The sequence below is a fragment of the Myxine glutinosa genome, chromosome 6 (genome assembly GCF_964187855.1).
Source record: "Myxine glutinosa chromosome 6, kmMyxGlut1.1, whole genome shotgun sequence".
Lineage (NCBI taxonomy): Eukaryota > Metazoa > Chordata > Myxini > Myxiniformes > Myxinidae > Myxine > Myxine glutinosa.
In genome coordinates, this window is record NC_136266.1 from 150,299,559 (window position 1) to 150,317,806 (window position 18,248).

Here is an 18,248-nt window from a genome sequence, read left to right on the forward strand (position 1 = left end):
AATGTCAATATTTGGGATCCGTGGAAGTAACAACGTCAAGACTTGGGATCCATGGAAGTAAGAATGTCAAGACTTGGGATTCATGGAAGTAACAATGTCAAGACTTGGGATCCGTGGAAGTAACAATGTCAAGACTTGGGATACGTGGAAGTAACAATGTCAAGACTTGGGATACGTGGAAGTAACAATGTCAAGACTTGGGATACGTGGAAGTAACAATGTCAAGACTTGGGATCTGTGGAAGTAACAATGTCAAGACTTGGGATCCGTGGAAGTAACAATGTCAATATTTGTGATACGTGGAAGTAACAATATCAAGACTTGGGATCCGTGGAAGTCACAATGTCAAGATTTGGGAACCGTGGAAGTAACAATGTCAATATTTGTGATACCTGGAAGTAACAATATCAAGAATTTGGATTCGTGCAAGTAACAATGTCAAGCAGCAATCACTGCATTGCATCATCTTCACATTGACTGCATGAACACTCAAATCTGAGCCTGAGGAATTGCATCCCACATCTGAATCAGCTCCTATTCAAGATCATCAATGGTCTGTGTCGGTCTTGACAAAAGTCAAACCTGATGATCCTAGATATCATGAAGACTTCAATTGGATTAAAATCTGATGATATAGCAGGTTAGATTATCATGGCATCAATGTACACATTGACAAGAATGTTCCTTGTTGGAATGACCCTGTGAGCAAGAGCGTTATCGTGCATAAAGATGATTCCTGGACCACGCTGTTGTAAGATCTCATGAATGTATCGCCCTGCCATCAGATTGCCATGGATACAGATCAGGTTGGTGCAAAAGGTGCGTAAACAATACCACTCCACATGTAGACTCGGGCATATCGCTCATTGCATCTAATGTCGACCTGTGCACGGCCATCATGCATTTCAAGGAAAAACTTGGATTCGTCACTGAACATAAAACTTGCCCATTGCCTCCTTGTTCATCGGATGTGCCGATTTGACCGCTGCGATCGTGCTTGGATGTGTCGCAGTAAAAGTCTTGGATGATGAACAGGATGACAAGCATGGATCCCTGCATCACGGAGACTCCTCAAGATGGTGTTGAGATGTATCCCTCGAGTGAGTGCTTGCAGGACTCTGGGAAGTTTGAAACCGATTGCATTGATGGGTCGTGCAAATGTATCGATCCTGAGCAGGGGTCGTTATCCTGAGACGTCCACTTCTTGGACCATGCCATGTTTATCTAGTCCTGGTGGCTTGATGATGTCTTCTGAGGGCATAAATAGTCTCTCCTCACATTGAAGAATCTTGAAACATGACTAATTGAAGACCTTGCTTGAAGGTGTCCAATGATTTGATGCCTCTCATTTTCTGATAGAAATGTCATTGTTATGGATTGTTAAAGAATGTAATTTGTGTGATTCTTGGATGATCAACATGTTGGTGTCTCGGTAAGACTGTTTCCAATTTGCTCTGAATTCCTCGTGTCACTTGTAAAAACATAAGGGTGCATGAGTTGCACGTGCTGAACAATTATTGGTTGCATGAAGCAATTACGCAACGTGGAAACTTGCAATCAGGTGTTCTACACATCCCTCGTGCCAAATGCAGATTTGAAATGAACACTGAAACAGTTCTTCAACAATTACATTATCAATTCTACATTTTCGGTTTTTTTACGGCAAAGAGTGTATTCATACACAACATCGGAAATCCAACTCCTGACAGGTGCAGACAGCAATAAAACAAAGGACAAAATGATTTCAGATGTACAATGTCCAGTGTGTTCCCCGTCAATGAAAATAAATATTGTTTTGTAGACAACACCACTTGCCACAGTTGTCCCATTGCTGAGCATACCAGGGTTGGTGGCATACACAAAAATACAAAATGGGAAATAAATTATAATTTCTGGGACAAGCTAATTTATGCAGATAGGAGGTGATGCCTGAACCCAAACCATGCCAGGAAAATTCACCCCACAACAATACAGAACAACCAGAACCCTTCACTGTCAGAACCAAGCACTCAGGGACGTCAGGGTTGTGGAGTTATTTAGATTGGTGCCACACGTGCACTCGTCCATTTGTTGAGAACATGGTGAAGGATGATTCATCGACCATATCACATTTTTCTACTGTTCGGTAGTCTCATTGCCTGTGCTCTTTGCACCAATGGACTCGCAAACGTGCATTACCAGGTGTGGTGAGCGGTTTGTGTACTGCAACCCAACTATAGTGTCCTGTTCTTTGGAGTACTCGGCAGACCTTTTCTGATGAAACTGGCTGCTCGCGCTCCAGGTTGACCTGTACAGTCAATAGATCTGCAGTAGCTCGCCTGCTTTGCCTTGCACTTCAAATGAATGCACGAAATTATGCCCAGAAATTATCACAATTCTGGAGAACGTGTTTTCACCTATTGTTGCCCTTTGCTGATGATGTCTTTCCCTCTGAGTTCCCTGCCGATATCACCTTAGACACCGTTGCTCGTGAAACATCAGCAAGTTGAGCTGCTTTGTCACTGAAGTTCTTGCCTAACGCGTCCCAACAATCATCCCTCATTCAAAGAAACTTAGGTCTCCTCTTGCAACATGCTAGCCATAATTATAGGCAACCTTGGCCTGTGCAGCACTTTTATGCATAACCCTAAGCATGCTGGGATATTATTTGCTTAATTAACACATAGGACATACGTGTGTGGAAGCGGTTACTTTCAATATACTTGGTGTCCCTCATTCACCCAGATGTCTTCATTTTTTGTCTACCTCTTGTATATATAGACAGCTTTATTGGCCTTAAATATTTAATTCAAGCTATTGCCATATCATTTCGAAATTATGACCAAACGTGCACGTGCTACAGGCTTGCGGAAGCTCGAAACCTTCTTTGCCTTCCTGATTGCGATCATGGCTTTCATGTTCGGATATGAGGTGAGTTTTTCCCAATGAATAAAAAATTCTACATACGTGTATGCTGAGGGCCAAAATTTCTTTTCTTGAATTCGTCCTTGAATTTATAGCCCCCAATTTAGGGTCAGCCCAGATAATGGCTAATGGTATAGGGCCCGTTCTTCCATCAGTCCATCTGTCCGTCCTTCCATCACCTCCACTCACAAATGACTGTACAGTACACGTTTCTTTCATATTCGGCACATGTACATAATATGATATGTGGGAATGAGGTGCGTTAAATGATTTTGGGTTTGGAACTAAAAGACACGGGACACACAATTTTATTTCTGAATTCTGACAATCAATTTTTGGTTTATGGGAGAGAATAGTACAGAATTGTATTTGCTTTTGGGAACCATTTTTTATTTATATACATTTTACCATCACTACCAACACAACTCGGAATTATTTATTTATATACACGTTACCATCTCCACTACCAGAGCACAACTTGGAATTATTTATTTATATACATTTTACCATCTTCACTACCAACACACAACTCGGAATTATTTATTTATATACATTTTACCATCTTCACTACCAACACACAACTTGCAAATATTTATTTATATACATTTCAACATCTTCACTACCAACACACAACTCGGAATTATTTATTTATATACATTTCACCATCTTCACTACCAACACACAACTTGGAATTATTTCTTTATATACATTTCACCATCTTCACTACCAACACACAACTTGGAATTATTTATTTATATACATTTTACCATCTTCACTACCAACACACATCTTGCAATTCTTTATTTATATACATTTCACCATCTTCACTACCAACACACAACTTGGAATTATTTCTTTATATACATTTCACCATCTTCACTACCAACACACAACTTGGAATTATTTATTTATATACATTTTACCATCTTCACTACCAACACATCTTGCAATTCTTTATTTATATACATTTCAACATCTTCACTACCAACACACAACTCGGAATTCTTTATTTATATACATTTTACCATCTTCACTACCAACACACAACTCGGAATTATTTATTTATATACATTTTACCATCTTCACTACCAACACACAACTCGGAATTATTTCTTTATATACATTTCAACATCTTCACGACCAACACACAACTCGGAATTATTTCTTTATATACATTTTACCATCTTCACAACCAACACACAACTTGCAATTATTTATTTATATACATTTTACCATCTTCACCACCAACACACAACTCGGAATTATTTATTTATATACATTTTACCATCTTCACTACCAACACACAACTTGCAATTATTTATTTATATACATTTCAACATCTTCACTACCAACACACAACTCGGAATTATTTCTTTATATACATTTGAGCATGTCCACTACCAACACACAACTCGGAATTATTTCTTTATATACATTTGAGCATGTCCACTACCAACACACAACTCGGAATTATTTCTTTATATACATTTGAGCATGTCCACTACCAACACACAACTCGGAATTATTTCATTATATACATTTCACCATCTTCACAACCAACACACAACTCGGAATTATTTATTTATATACATTTCACCATCTTCACTACCAACACACAACTTGGAATTATTTCTTTATATACATTTTACCATCTTCACTACCAACACACAACTTGCAATTATTTATTTATATACATTTCACCATCTTCACTACCAACACACAACTCGGAATTATTTATTTATATACATTTCACCATCTTCACTACCAACACACAACTCGGAATTATTTATTTATATACATTTCACCAGCTTCACAACCAAGACACAACTCGGAATTATTTATTTATATACATTTCACCATCTTCACTACCAACACACAACTCGGAATTATTTATTTATATACATTTCACCATCTTCACTACCAACACACAACTTGGAATTATTTATTTATATACATTTTACCATCTTCACTACCAACACACAACTTGCAATTATTTATTTATATACATTTCACCATCTTCACAACCAACACACAACTCGGAATTATTTATTTATATACATTTCACCATCTTCACTACCAACACACAACTCGGAATTATTTATTTATATACATTTCACCATCTTCACAACCAACACACAACTGCTTATGGGACACTCTCATTTTTCCCATTGACTTACATGTTAATTTTTCCCCTCCCTCATTGCCCCTAAACACCTCTATTTCTCTCACCCTGTTCTTTACGAACCTTCTAACCTTTTGACATGTTATCCTTATTCATTAGACCACTTAAACAATGGTCCTTCTGTGTGAACCTGTGATCCTTCTGACCTTATGGACCTTTTAACCGTTTACTCTTAATATCATCTGGTGAATCATCTTTGACCCACTCAAACATCGATCCTACAAATATTTGTTTATGCGTGGGAAATAATTTAATTCTCTTGCCACTCTCTTCACCATCTAATATATTAACAAAAAAGATGTTTGAGTTTGGTTCTTTATTAAGATATTTTAACTGAGCTAAGATAAAATGGTAAACCTCCCTCAATGTTCTTGTTTGAGCGCATCCAGTGCCACACACTTTTTGGTAGGCTCTGTCCACCTTTTGTTAAGCCCCGTCCACTTTTTGGTAAGCCACGCCCCTTTTGCTAAGCCCGCCCACTTTTGCTAAGCCCCGCCCACTTTTGCGAAGCCCCGCCCACCTTTTGCTAAGCCCCGCCCACTTTTGCTAAGCCCCACCCACTTTTGGTAAGCCCCACCCACTTTATAAACTCTTTAGCATTGTATCATTTCCAGGTAATACATTACATCATTTTCAGGGAATTCCCATCACATCATTTCCAGTTAAGACACGCCCAGGGAATTTCCACAGGAAATGACACACCCAGTCCTTATAAAAGGCACCGACCACACAGGCTTTTTCAAACACGCTTTCTGCTTCACTTGAGAATGGACTACTATGCCGAAATGGAATGGGATAACTTTGCTATTCCTTGGAGTCCTACTACCTGTGTAGAACTCAACCTTGAGATTGATGAACTGGACTCGAACCTCTTATCAATGGAGGTAAGTTTGTTTATTTATTTATTTATTTATTTATTTAATTAATTATTAATTTAATTATTTATTTTAAAAAAAAATTTTTTTAGATGAGACTCGTGTAAGAGTTAACAAAGTTTATTTTAATATTCATAGAGCTTGATTTATACAAATAAAAATATTGTATTAAATTAATACATTGTTATTTTCTTTCACAGGAAATTGTATCTGAGATACGAAATGAAAATTCTGCTTTTAACACAACTTGGGATGAAGTTATTTTTTTGTTTGAAGACATTTTGAACAACCAAGACCCCCAGAACGAGTTCTACCTTGATGACCCAGCCAAAGAGTTATACCTTGGAGATCCACAAAATCCTGAAAAAGAGTTTTACCATGATGATACTTGTTGTGAGTTATCAAAACAAAACCCACTGAACAAGTTCTACCTTGATGAGCCAGAATACAAGTCATACATTGGAGACCCACAAATTTCTGAAAATTGGGAAAGGGGAGTTCTCCCTGATGGTCCGCAGTTATACTATGTGAGACACATCATAGAAACCCTAAAAAATTGTGAAATGGGAATTCTCCCTGATGGTCCGCAGTTATACTATGTGAGACACATCATAGAAACCCTAAAAAATTGGGCAAGGAGAGTTCTCCCTGATGGTCCGCAGTTATACTATGTGAGACACATCATAGAAACCCTAAAAAATTGGGCAAGGAGAGTTCTCCCTGATGGTCCGCAGTTATACTATGTGAGACACATCATAGAAACCCTAAAAAATTGGGCAAGGAGAGTTCTCCCTGATGGTCCGCAGTTATACTATGTGAGACACATCATAGAAACCCTAAAAAATTGGGAAAGGGAAGTTTTCCCTGATGGTCCGCAGTTATACTATGTGAGACTTATCACGGAAACCCCCAATATTTCTGAAAATTGTGGTTCTACCTTGGGGACTTGGAAAGATGGTTATATTTTTGGAGACTCGGAATGGGGGTTTTGTTTTGATGACTCGGAATGTGATACCTATCTTGGAGGCTCAACAGGAATGTGGTTATACCTTGGGAACTTGGAAAGTTGGTTTTATTTTGGAGACTCTACCTGTGGGGTTCCTCTTGGAGACTCTTTGGATTCTAAAGCAATGAACAATGTTCTTTATTTAATGACGCTTGATTTAAGCAATATCAAGAAAGTTCGAGGAAGAAAATGCTGGAAAATTCTTTCTTCCCATTTCTACTTCTTCAAACTTGAAAGCCTTGAAAGACAGAATTGGAGGAAGAGGAAAAAAAAAAAAAAGAAATACGTATTTAAAAAAAGAAGAAAAGAAAGATTATGTTAGGGTTTGGGTGGGATTTTGAATGTGAGGGTTAGGGATGGGGTTGGGTTAGGGTTGGGATTTTGAATGTGAGGGTTAGGGTTGGGGTTGGGTTAGGGATGGGGTTGGGTTAGGGATGGGGTTGGGTTAGGGATGGGGTTGGGTTAGGGATGGGGTTGGGTTAGGGATGGGGTTGGGTTAGGGATGGGTTGGGTTAGGGATGGGGTTGGGTTAGGGATGGGTTTGGGTTAGGGATGGGGTTGGGTTAGGGTTGGGATTTTGAATGTGAGGGTTAGGGTTGGGGTTGGGTTAGGGATGGGATTGGGTTAGGGTTGGGATTTTGAATGTGAGGGTAAGGGATGGGTTGGGTTAGGGATGGGGTTGGGTTAGGGATGGGGTTGGGTTAGGGTTGGGATTTTGAATGTGAGGGTTAGGGTTGGGGTTGGGTTAGGGATGGGGTTGGGTTAGGGATGGGATTTTGAATGTGAGGGTTAGGGTTGGGGTTGGGTTAGGGATGGGGTTGGGTTAGGGATGGGTTTGGGTTAGGGATGGGGTTGGGTTAGGGTTGGGGTTGGGTTAGGGTTTGTATATTATTATGACTCACTCACACACACACAAAAGTTAAGCCCCAACTAAAAAGTTGTGGGATTCTGTGTTTGGGGTTCACAGATTTAAAAACGTATCCCCATTATACACACACAAAAGTTAAGCCCCAACTGGAAAGTTGAGGGATTCTGTGTTTGGGGTTCACAGATTTAAAAACGTATCCCCTTTATACACACACAAAAGTTAAGCCCCAACTAAAAAGTTGTAGGATTCTGTGTTTGGGGTTCACAGATTTAAAAACGTATCCCCATTACATTTTATTTATTTATTTATTATTTTCAAGGGTATTATCTGCTTACTTGTGTTTTTTGTAATTCTTGCGAGTAAAATGAACCCAAGATTTCTTCTGCATTTAAATCATATAATTTGTAGGTCCAAGGGACTGTATCGATTACATCAATGATTTTAAATAATTCACGAGTCCATTTTTGTGTATAACCTTTCTCAAAATGACTTTTCCATTTGTATATTCTTACAATATCACCAACTTTAAACTTGGGCTTTCTCAAATTAATCTCCTTTTCATATTCTAATTTTGTAAATGTTTCTGATGGTTTTGATTTTGTTGATGAATGAACTGTATTATTGTAATTATCTACAATATCCTGAATTAAATACACCCATTTTTGAGAACCGAGTTGTGTGAATTTTTTATATAATTTCTCTTTTAAAGTACGATTAAAACGCTCAATAACAACTGCCTTTCCTTCATTAAAGGTGCTGTATAATTTAATACCCTTCCCCTTAAGAAATTTCATGAATATTTTGTTATAGAACTCTGTTCCCTCATCAGTCCATAACTTCTTTGGTTTCCTTTTATCCCGATCAAATATTAGCTTAAAGGCTAACATTAAAGTATTACCTCTCTTGTTTTTCAACGGAACAACCCAGGCAAATCTACTCCTCAAATCAATAACGGTTAAAGCATACCTGTATCCCCTGTCATTATTCAATTCAATTAAATCAGCGGACCATATGTGGTCGGTGTATTTAGAATAAACCTTCCTTCTTTTAAACTTTGTGATTATAGGTTTGTGTAATTCTTCAGCCAAAAGCTCCTCAGTCTTGATGACATCATTAGAGCCTAATAGTTTTTTGAGGAATAACCAAGACCAAGTTTCAATTTAGCATTTATCAAATTTCTCACAATAAACCTATCAACTTTGTCTCTCAACGTTGGATTTTGTATCAAAGACAAATTATACAACATTTCGCTGTCGGCTTTATGTTTTTCAGTCAACGTAGTGGTTTTCCCATAAGCAATATCATGCTTCATACACACTTCGTCAACCCTATTTGTAGGTTTAGACCAAGGTTTAGGATTGTCAGCCTCATCTAATCTTTTATCCAAGTTTGTTCCTGGACCACAGAAAGAATACCCTGGAAGGTGTAATTCCCCTGGAATTCCAGTTGTTGTAAATTTACTTCCTGACAGAAACTTTTGTATGTCTCCTCCTCTTTTAGGAGAGATGAATTGGCACTTTTTAGAGCCACATACTTGACATATTCCTTTTTGATAAACTCTATTATTTTTAGCTTTAACATAAGAGATATTTTTAGATTTAGTTTTCTTTTTACATTTGAGACAATAACTCATATTTATTTATCAGAAAAATTCCGACAGAGTATCAAAACCTTTTTGGTTTTCAACATATACATTTCAATCTTTATTTTTAAAACATAAAGAATCCTAAGGAATGCCTTCACTCTCTCCTCCATTTATTTACAAATAAAAACTAACTAAAGTCAATGACACCAACATCATCAATCACATAATCTTTTCCTTCTTCTTCTTCTTCTTCACCACTTTCTCGTTTAAATCTCCTCCCTGAAATTGAAGACATTGACGTTATTTTTGAAACCATTATCTTCATAAGAGTTGTTAATTCTTTAATTTCCTCTTCGGTGCGTTGAGATTGATTTATTTGCTCTAATACACTCAATCTTTTACGAATCTCACTGATTTCCATCTTTTTATATTTTTCCTCCCTCTCTCTTTGCTCCCTTTCCTCCCTCTCCTCCTTCTCCTTTTTCTCCCTCTCCTCCTCCTTTTTCTCCCTTTCCTCCTTCTCCTTTTTCTCTCTTTCCTCCTTCTCTTCTTTAACTCCTTCCTCATTTATCTTAGCAATTTTTGATATCAATATTTTCACAGCATTCATTCTTTCTTTATTTTCCTCTTCGATGAGTTGAGATTGATCTTCTTGCTGTAATACATCCACTCTTTTTTGAATCGCTCTGATTTCCATCTCCCTCTCCTCCCTCTCTCTTTGTTCCCTCTCCTCCTTCTCTCTTTTCTCTCTTTTCTCCTTCTCTTCTTCAACTCCTTCCTCATCCCTTGCTACCCTTGAGTTTAAACCCCAAAGAATATTATACATATACTCATCTGGATTTTGAGATATTCTTGTATCTATAATTATTTTTCTCATAATAGGATACCAATAAGATTTGTTGACGATTTCTAAAAGAGTTTTATATTTCATAACTTTGAGAAGTTCATTTTTATTTAATACTTTAAACAAGTCTCTATTTGTGGGTTTAACAATATCAGTATAAGGCCAGTTTTTTATGACAAAATTCCCATGTATATGCTCCAAATCATAAGGTATGTAATACCGAGCACCCTTTTCTTGTAGGTATCCTTGAATACAAAAATTATAATTCTCTTGTAGTCTTCTTCCTGCCATTTATGTATCAGAAATATATGTGAGATTAATATTATGACAGGTAATACCACCCCATCTTCCCACTACCAAATCGGTTTGTATTCCTCGGCTTTCTATCCTTATCTCATGACCTTCCTTCTTTGTCATGCTAACCATCGCTATACTATCATATATTTTTCTTTTCTTAAAACCATGTATTTGTTGTTTATTAATTGTACTTCCACATAAATCCATATCCTCACCAAGTGGATAATATTCTTCTTTACGAGACTGATTCAAATCATGTAGGTCTTCTATGTTTATTGAAAAAGACCAATTATACCCTAAATCAGGCATATCGTACCCCCATTTATTAATTCGCATATTAACTATATGTCCTTCTTTATAAAATTCAATTGTAAGCAGGTAGTTAAATTCAATGAGGAAAGGTGTATGGGCAGTATAACCAGGTGTTGTGGTTGTAAATTTTACTTGTTTAACAAAACGTGCTGTTTTCTTTAAAAATATATATTGTGATAAATCACTAAATCTAATTAAGTCATTTGCATCTGTAGGGTTTGGATAATTGATTAATTTATAAGTATTCTTCATATTAATATTTTTACTTACACTATATTTTTGTCGTTCAGCCTGTGCCTTTGTATAATAATTTGATAAATCAATATCCTGAGAGGATTTTCCAAAGATAGAACCATCTTTTCCAACATAAGTCATTTATATTAGATTAAAAATGAAATCATAAAAATTTTCATTATTGTTGAGTTGAAATAATACATATAAACATAATTGACCACAACATTTAGAATTAATTTCTTGAACTTGAAATGTTTGATAAACACCATTCTGTAAGAATTGTATTACTTCAACAGGTGGTGGCATACCATAACTATCAAAATAATATTTATCCTGACTATTATGAATACAAACCCAATGAGAACCATTCTGTGTGTCTAAATTCATAATAATATTCTTTGTATTCTTATTTATATGTATTAATTCATCTCTCATACAAATAACCACATTATCAATTTTTAGTGTTTTACAATACTTAGTAAGTTCTATATTTGACATTGTATTCTTTCCAAATTGTTTAAACCATTTATCCATTTATTTATGAGAAAGATACAATCCATTACCCCGTTTAGTTAGTTTAACACCCGCTTGAGCGATAGAGGAAAGCATATCTCTAACCAACAATCTAGCTTTATCAGGTAGACTTTCAAGTTTTTGAGCAAAATCTACAATTACACCACTTCCACTAATTTGTTTCTCCAACTCCTTGTTATGTCTTTCCAATTCTTTTTGAGCTTTTAGTTGTGCCTACCTTTCGTTAGCAGTTTTTACCGCTGCTGAAATACCACCAGTCAATGCTCCCGCCGCACTTAAACCAGCAAATAAAGGAATTAGAAATGGGAGAAATCCTCCTCTTGACTCGTTTTTGAATATTTCTTTAACATAGGTTTCGTCATTTTAATTTTAAGAGATCCAACATCATTTAGTGTTTTTACTTGTGTGTGTGTGAGTAAAACATCAATTCTTACAGCTCCTTTTCTTTGAATTGTATTAACATTAATAATACAAGGCTTTTGATTTTGAATACAAGATGTTAATTTATTAAGATTGATTTGATTAACATATACCCCAACCATTTATTTATGAGAAAAAACCTATGTGATATTAATCATAACACCATTATCTGTATTAGTCTGTAATTCTGTTTCCTCCAAAAGCAAACAATATGCATTAACCTCTTCACTCTCCCCTCTTTCAATGTATAGAGAAGTATCCACTCGATTAGACTTTATAGTTTCCTTTTGAGAACTCAGGTCAATTGCGTAGATTGTATAAAGTTTTTGAAACGCAACCATATCCAAAATAGGATCATTATTACCGTTGCTTTCACACACCTTTTGGTAAGACTTGTAGGCTTCCGCATAATCATTTTTTTCCCAATCAATTTCCAATCTATCTCGCGGATAAAATGTGCCATCAAGAGAAACCCGAAGTTGTTTCACCTTAGCATTATCACTCAGCGCATTATTCTTATTAGTACCGTCCTCTCCATCTGGTTTTTAAAAAATGAGCCAGAGGTATCGTGGCTTTCCTTGAAGAACACCCAAATTCCAAGTGTAGGTAGTGTGTTCCAGTTCAACGTGTTGACATCTTCTTTTAAGGTATGATACATTTAGCGGTTTCTTTGAGTTAAGTCTTCTATTTAACATCTCTTCCGTTTTAAGATTAGGAGTATATTCACTGATATACCAACACAAATCATTAATAACAAATTTATTATTTTCTCCAAAAGCATTTTCAACCCCAAAAAGCAATCTATTTACATTATCATTCCTTTGTAGTTGAAATCTAATTTTAAGCCCATACAAAACTTTATCATAATCACAAAATCCAAATATACCTTTCAGAGGTGCTGCTACGGTAAAACTATTCTCAGCTTTTGCGTCATCATTATACATTGACTTCCTTTGACTATAACCAGGGTCTGCGTTTGTACCCGTTGACATATCAGGAATAAAACCTTCAACAGCTCCCTTACCCATTCTATCACTAAACGAATATAGTGTAAATTTCATCATTTCAGATGTAGCAGAGATATAATCAACCGCTTCAACCTCTTGCGTTCCAATATACAGGCGGACACTGTCAAACATTTTCCAGAAGAAATCATTTACGAGTGTAGCATTAGTATTATTCGCAGCCTTAGTGAATTTAAATTTACACAGCAAGAAACTATCAGCTATATTCAAGTAAGTTTGTTGATTATTTATTTCAAAACTTTTTGTTCCGTTTGAATTCCAGTCTGTTCCTGTTATGGCATTTACCTTAAAATAGTCTTCCTTTTTAGTGGAGTTTGAAATGATTAATCGTATCATCCAAATCATAGATACTATCAATCGCTTCCATACTTGTATTTATAGAGCATTAAAATTGTTGAAACCCTGACCCAAGTATTTTAATGATTTTTTGTCGTTCTTGTGAAGATAGTTGAGTTTTACCTTTTTTTATTTCTTTGATGGCTTGTAATTTATGAGACTCCTTTTGAGCATCTTTTATACTCTTTATAGCACCCGCAACTGAACCCACGGCAGAAGCAGTTGAATCAATTAGGTCTTTATGTTTAAGGATGGTTGAAGCAATACCCATTAGAGTATCAATTATCCCATCTCCTTTATTTCGAAATTGATGACCTACACCTCGTTGTCTCTTAGGTTTATAGTATCCTCTACTCACATACCTTGTATAGTATGGTGAAAGGTACATGCCCTCCCCTGTAATTATTTTATATTTTCCCAACTCGTGTTTTCTCACAATAACCATTATTTATTTATTGAAAAACTTCACGTAGGTGAATTCTGATGGATATAATTTCATCATTAAAGGATATCATACGATTATCTTGGGCGGTTATTCTAAAATTTACTCTGTATATGGTTTTTCCTGACACAGGTAAATAGACAAGATTTTTTGGTTCCATATTAAATTTATAACCAATCGGGGTTGAGTATGCACTGAATGAAAATATTGTATTTGTTCTTATTCCATCGTTATAAGCACCATCAATCAAATCACAATGAATTAATACTGAATTTATACCGGAGGATATTTGGATAACATTATCACTGTAAAACGTCCCGTTATTTTCAATCTTTTTTGAAGAGAAACCCAATTGCTCTCTAAACGAATTTTCAATCGTGAAATCAACTTTATAATTATTTTTAAGTTTAATAGTTGATTTTGAAGTGTGTTTTTGAATATCTATTACAATATTTTTTGGTTCATCACCTTTTTCTTTCATAAGGCGAGAGACTTCTGAAGATATTTGAGAAATCTCGTAAGCTCCAGGTGAAACGGTTATAGTTTTATATCCACTTCCTGGATTATAACTAACTTGTTGTTTTTCTCTGTGATATTAAACAAGGTATTATAAGTTTCCATCGACAATAAAGATGCCTCATATGAGGTAAGGGGGTCAAGTTGTAGTGGGTAAGGGAATGAAGCTGTGTAATCGCTCGTTGTGAAATTAAAACTAAGAATTGTGCTTCTCATCTTATTTAATATCTAATAAAATATCTTTGTATTGACATTTATTAATTATTTTCATATTCATCAACTGATCTAAAATGGCTGAGGATTCATTAAAACAATTGTTGTTTCCAGCCTTCTTACTACCTAACAACAATAATAGCCTATTAACTAATTGTGATGGGTCATTTGGAAGAAAACTAACACCCGAACCAAGCTTACTTAAAGCATCAATAATATGTTTCTCCTTCTCATTCTTCTTACTTTTACCAGCAACAGAAACTCCATAATCAAGTGCATTTAGCAACTCAATATATACCCTATCTTCCTCTCTTTCCATATCAAGTGGTTCCTCAAAATATTTTGAACCGCTGAATCCGGGGTTTGTTAGAAGAAACATTAATCTTGGAGTTAATTTAACATTTGGTTGAGTAGAACTCAAGAACATCAATTCATCATTAAATATCAATACCTTTTCTTTCACAAGATGGAACACTGCTGGTTCTTCTGTTGGAATGAGACCTGCTCTGGTTTTTGAATCTGCCAAATATTCATTGTTTTGAAGAGCTTCCACTACATAATTAGGGGGTTGATTTACCTCCTCAAGTTTCTGAAATAATTCTTTATCATTATATTCTAATTTTCCAAGTTCTTGTTTTGTTATCTGACTAAAATCTTTGAGCATTTGAAGTTTTTTCGGAGTAAATTCTACCGTGGGAACTGTAGGGTGTTGAGTTTTTAAAAGCGGTTTTAAAAATTTCTCTTGTTTTCTTTCAAAGGCTTCTTCACCAGTTAGTTTCTGTCTCCGTTTCTTCTTTATCTCTTCCTGTTGCTTTACAACTTTTGAAACCAACTCTTGATGTTCTTTAAACTTTCTTACTCTTTCTTCGGTATTCATTTTCTGTATTTATTTATTGAAACATATCATTTAATGAATTGTAAAGGTCAATGGGAAAATTTTCCTTTTCTTTGTCATTATAGTAAATGTGTTGAAATAAATCCTTTTCTTTAAATATTTCATCAAATTCTTTATTGGTATTAATACGAGTTGTTATTTCTTCTTCACTAATACTTGTATCTCTGCTTTTCATACGTTTGCGTTGAGTCTCCTCATCGATATCAAAACCGAATGATAAAATCTTAACTCCATCACCACACAATTGTTTAATAATTTGTCTCATTCCTTCAGGATTAGTTTCTAAAATCCCAAGACCATTAGATTTTACTTTATTTAACTCACTCTTACAATGTGAATATTTTGTAGAACCAAGAGAGACCTCCTCAAATATTTGACCTTCGTTCCTCAATCGCATATGTTCCTCCATTGAAATGTAGTAATAATCTTTCCCTTCTACTTCTCCTGGTCGCTTTGCTCTGGTTGTAGTACTCACAAAACGAATCATAGGGTGTTTTTAACAAAAACTTACAATCTTTTCATTTTTACTATTCAAGAGTTTAGATTTATGAAAGTTCTTTCCTGAAGCAGATTTACCCACAAGATTAATAATAATAGTTATCATTTATATATGTAATTATGTTTAAAATAAAAATACATCCTTTAATATCTCATCTTGTTTCACAACAATATATTTATATTTTTCAATCGTGTGTTTCATATAATTTTCAAATTCTTTTTTACTACATAACGTAGAGCAATTATCTCTCCAAAAATTATTTACATCTATTGAATTTAACTTAAATAAAATAAAAGTATTGGCATTGTTTCTTATTGAGCGTCGAGGGAGTTGAAAATATGATTGACTAAGATATATACAATTACAAGAAGAATGTCTCCCTCTTGTATAGTAGCTATCCATTACTGTTTGGTTTCTCTCATTAACACAATCATCAAAGATGACGAGGTTCTTTTTTGATTTATCTAAATCTTGAGGTGAAGGTATATCATCCGTATTATCACTGAGAATACAAGTTATGGGTTTTAGTTTCGATTTTGATTTCTGTGTATCACAAAATAATTGTATTATATCTTCAATATTATAATCATTTAGTTTGTTTTGAAGTTTAAATAAACCGATAATGTCTTCCTTTTTAAGACCTGCATTAAAACCCTGTGAGAGTAGTTGATACTCGGGTTGAAAACTAGACTTTGTAAAAATTATTAAATTATCATAATCTAAAAAATTAGGACCAAAGAGCATCTTTAAAAGTAAACAGGTTTTTCCACATCCGCTTGAACCAACTATTAGACATCTCAATGAATTTGGAATGTTTTTATGGTTATTAAATTTTATCTTATTTTCCCAAACGGGTAAAAAATCATTCATTTATATATTTGGAAAACAAGTCATCTAACTTTTGTTGAGCTATTTTAGAAACTCTATATTTTATCCTGAGTTCGGGTTTAATTTCAAAATAATTCATTATTTTATTTATATAGTATCTTGTATTAACATTTCCATTAAAATTATTTTGAATAATAAATATCATTAAACCCTTATACATTTCCTCAATACAAATAGTCTCTTCCCTTGAAAGAAATGGTGTATTATCATCACAATACTTAACAGGAAAATAAAGAAGGAAAATAAAATTTGAAAGGAAAATAAAGAAGGAAAATAAAAGGTTAGGGTATTTAATAAAGGATTATTAAGGAATAAAGAAAGAAAAATAAAGAAGGAAATTGAAGGAAAATAAAGAAGAAGAACCTTTCCAACCTACTGTGTTTAATTATAAAACGTGATTCTGAAGGGTAATTCTAAAGGTTGATTCTAAAGGGTAATTCTAAAGGTTGAACACCTTTAGAATTGGAGATCTCGCGAGATCACGGCGAGGCCACGTCTTTTCGAAGCTGCTCCATGCGCTCACGCTTTCGAAGCTAAGTGATATTTCTCAATTGTGTTTTTGTCGAGACTGTATCTATCTTTCGGTGTATGTACCTACAGCGTATCTTTTGGAAAATTTTCGGTGCTAATTTTTCGTTCATGTATACACAATCGTCGGTTAATGGTATCGAGTATTCTGCGGCCTAGTACTCGTAGGCTTAGACTACCGTACCGTCTCAGACCTTGTGGTTTATTTTTCTCTCAGCGATTCGTCGAATGCGCTGAAATTGTTTTCGTTCTCTGTTTCGTACCAGTCGTTCACCCCGTACCTCCTTGTTTAATATCTGTACTCACAAAAAAAAAAAAAAAAAAAACCCCAAAAAAATATTTCCTTCCCAGGTCTTATTCGTTTATTTGTTGTTCTTTTTGTTCGTTCGTTCTTCGTTCGCGATCACGCGGTTAGAAATGTATAATCTCTCCCCTGAACAACTATTTTCTCTCATATATTATAACACCCTTTTCTTCTTTTCCTACAAAAGGATGCTTTCGTCTTGCTCACCAAATCTATTCATTCCAAAAAATATATATAATACCATCTCTTACAGTTCCTCCTTTCTACATTCCATAAACTATCCAGAACTCCATCCCTCCTCCAGTGTCCTCAAACGTATTTTTGACTCGAAGGTCTCAAACTCATTTTGCAAAAAATGTTCGTTTCCCATGAATCGTACACTTTTCAAAATCCAATCTCACCCCTCCCCTCCAAATCCTCCCCATCACCCATCCCTTTCAAATCTCCCCCCTTGCCCCTTCCCTCCCCTCCCTCCTAAACTCCCCCCACACCCCTCCCCTCCGAGACTTTCCCTCGCTCCTCCCCTCCTAGACTCCCCTCT

At 35.3% G+C, this 18,248-nt stretch overlaps 1 protein-coding gene across 1 annotated transcript in view; it reads left to right on the forward strand.

Annotated features, from left to right (window-relative positions):
* Positions 1–18,248, forward strand: part of LOC137428875 (natural resistance-associated macrophage protein 2) — a 141,605-nt gene that overhangs the window by 57,076 nt on the left and 66,281 nt on the right. The window contains exon 7 of the mRNA XM_078780748.1: positions 2,843–2,910. Within this exon, the coding sequence (XP_078636874.1) occupies positions 2,843–2,910 (68 nt within the window). The remainder of the gene's footprint in view (positions 1–2,842; positions 2,911–18,248) is intronic.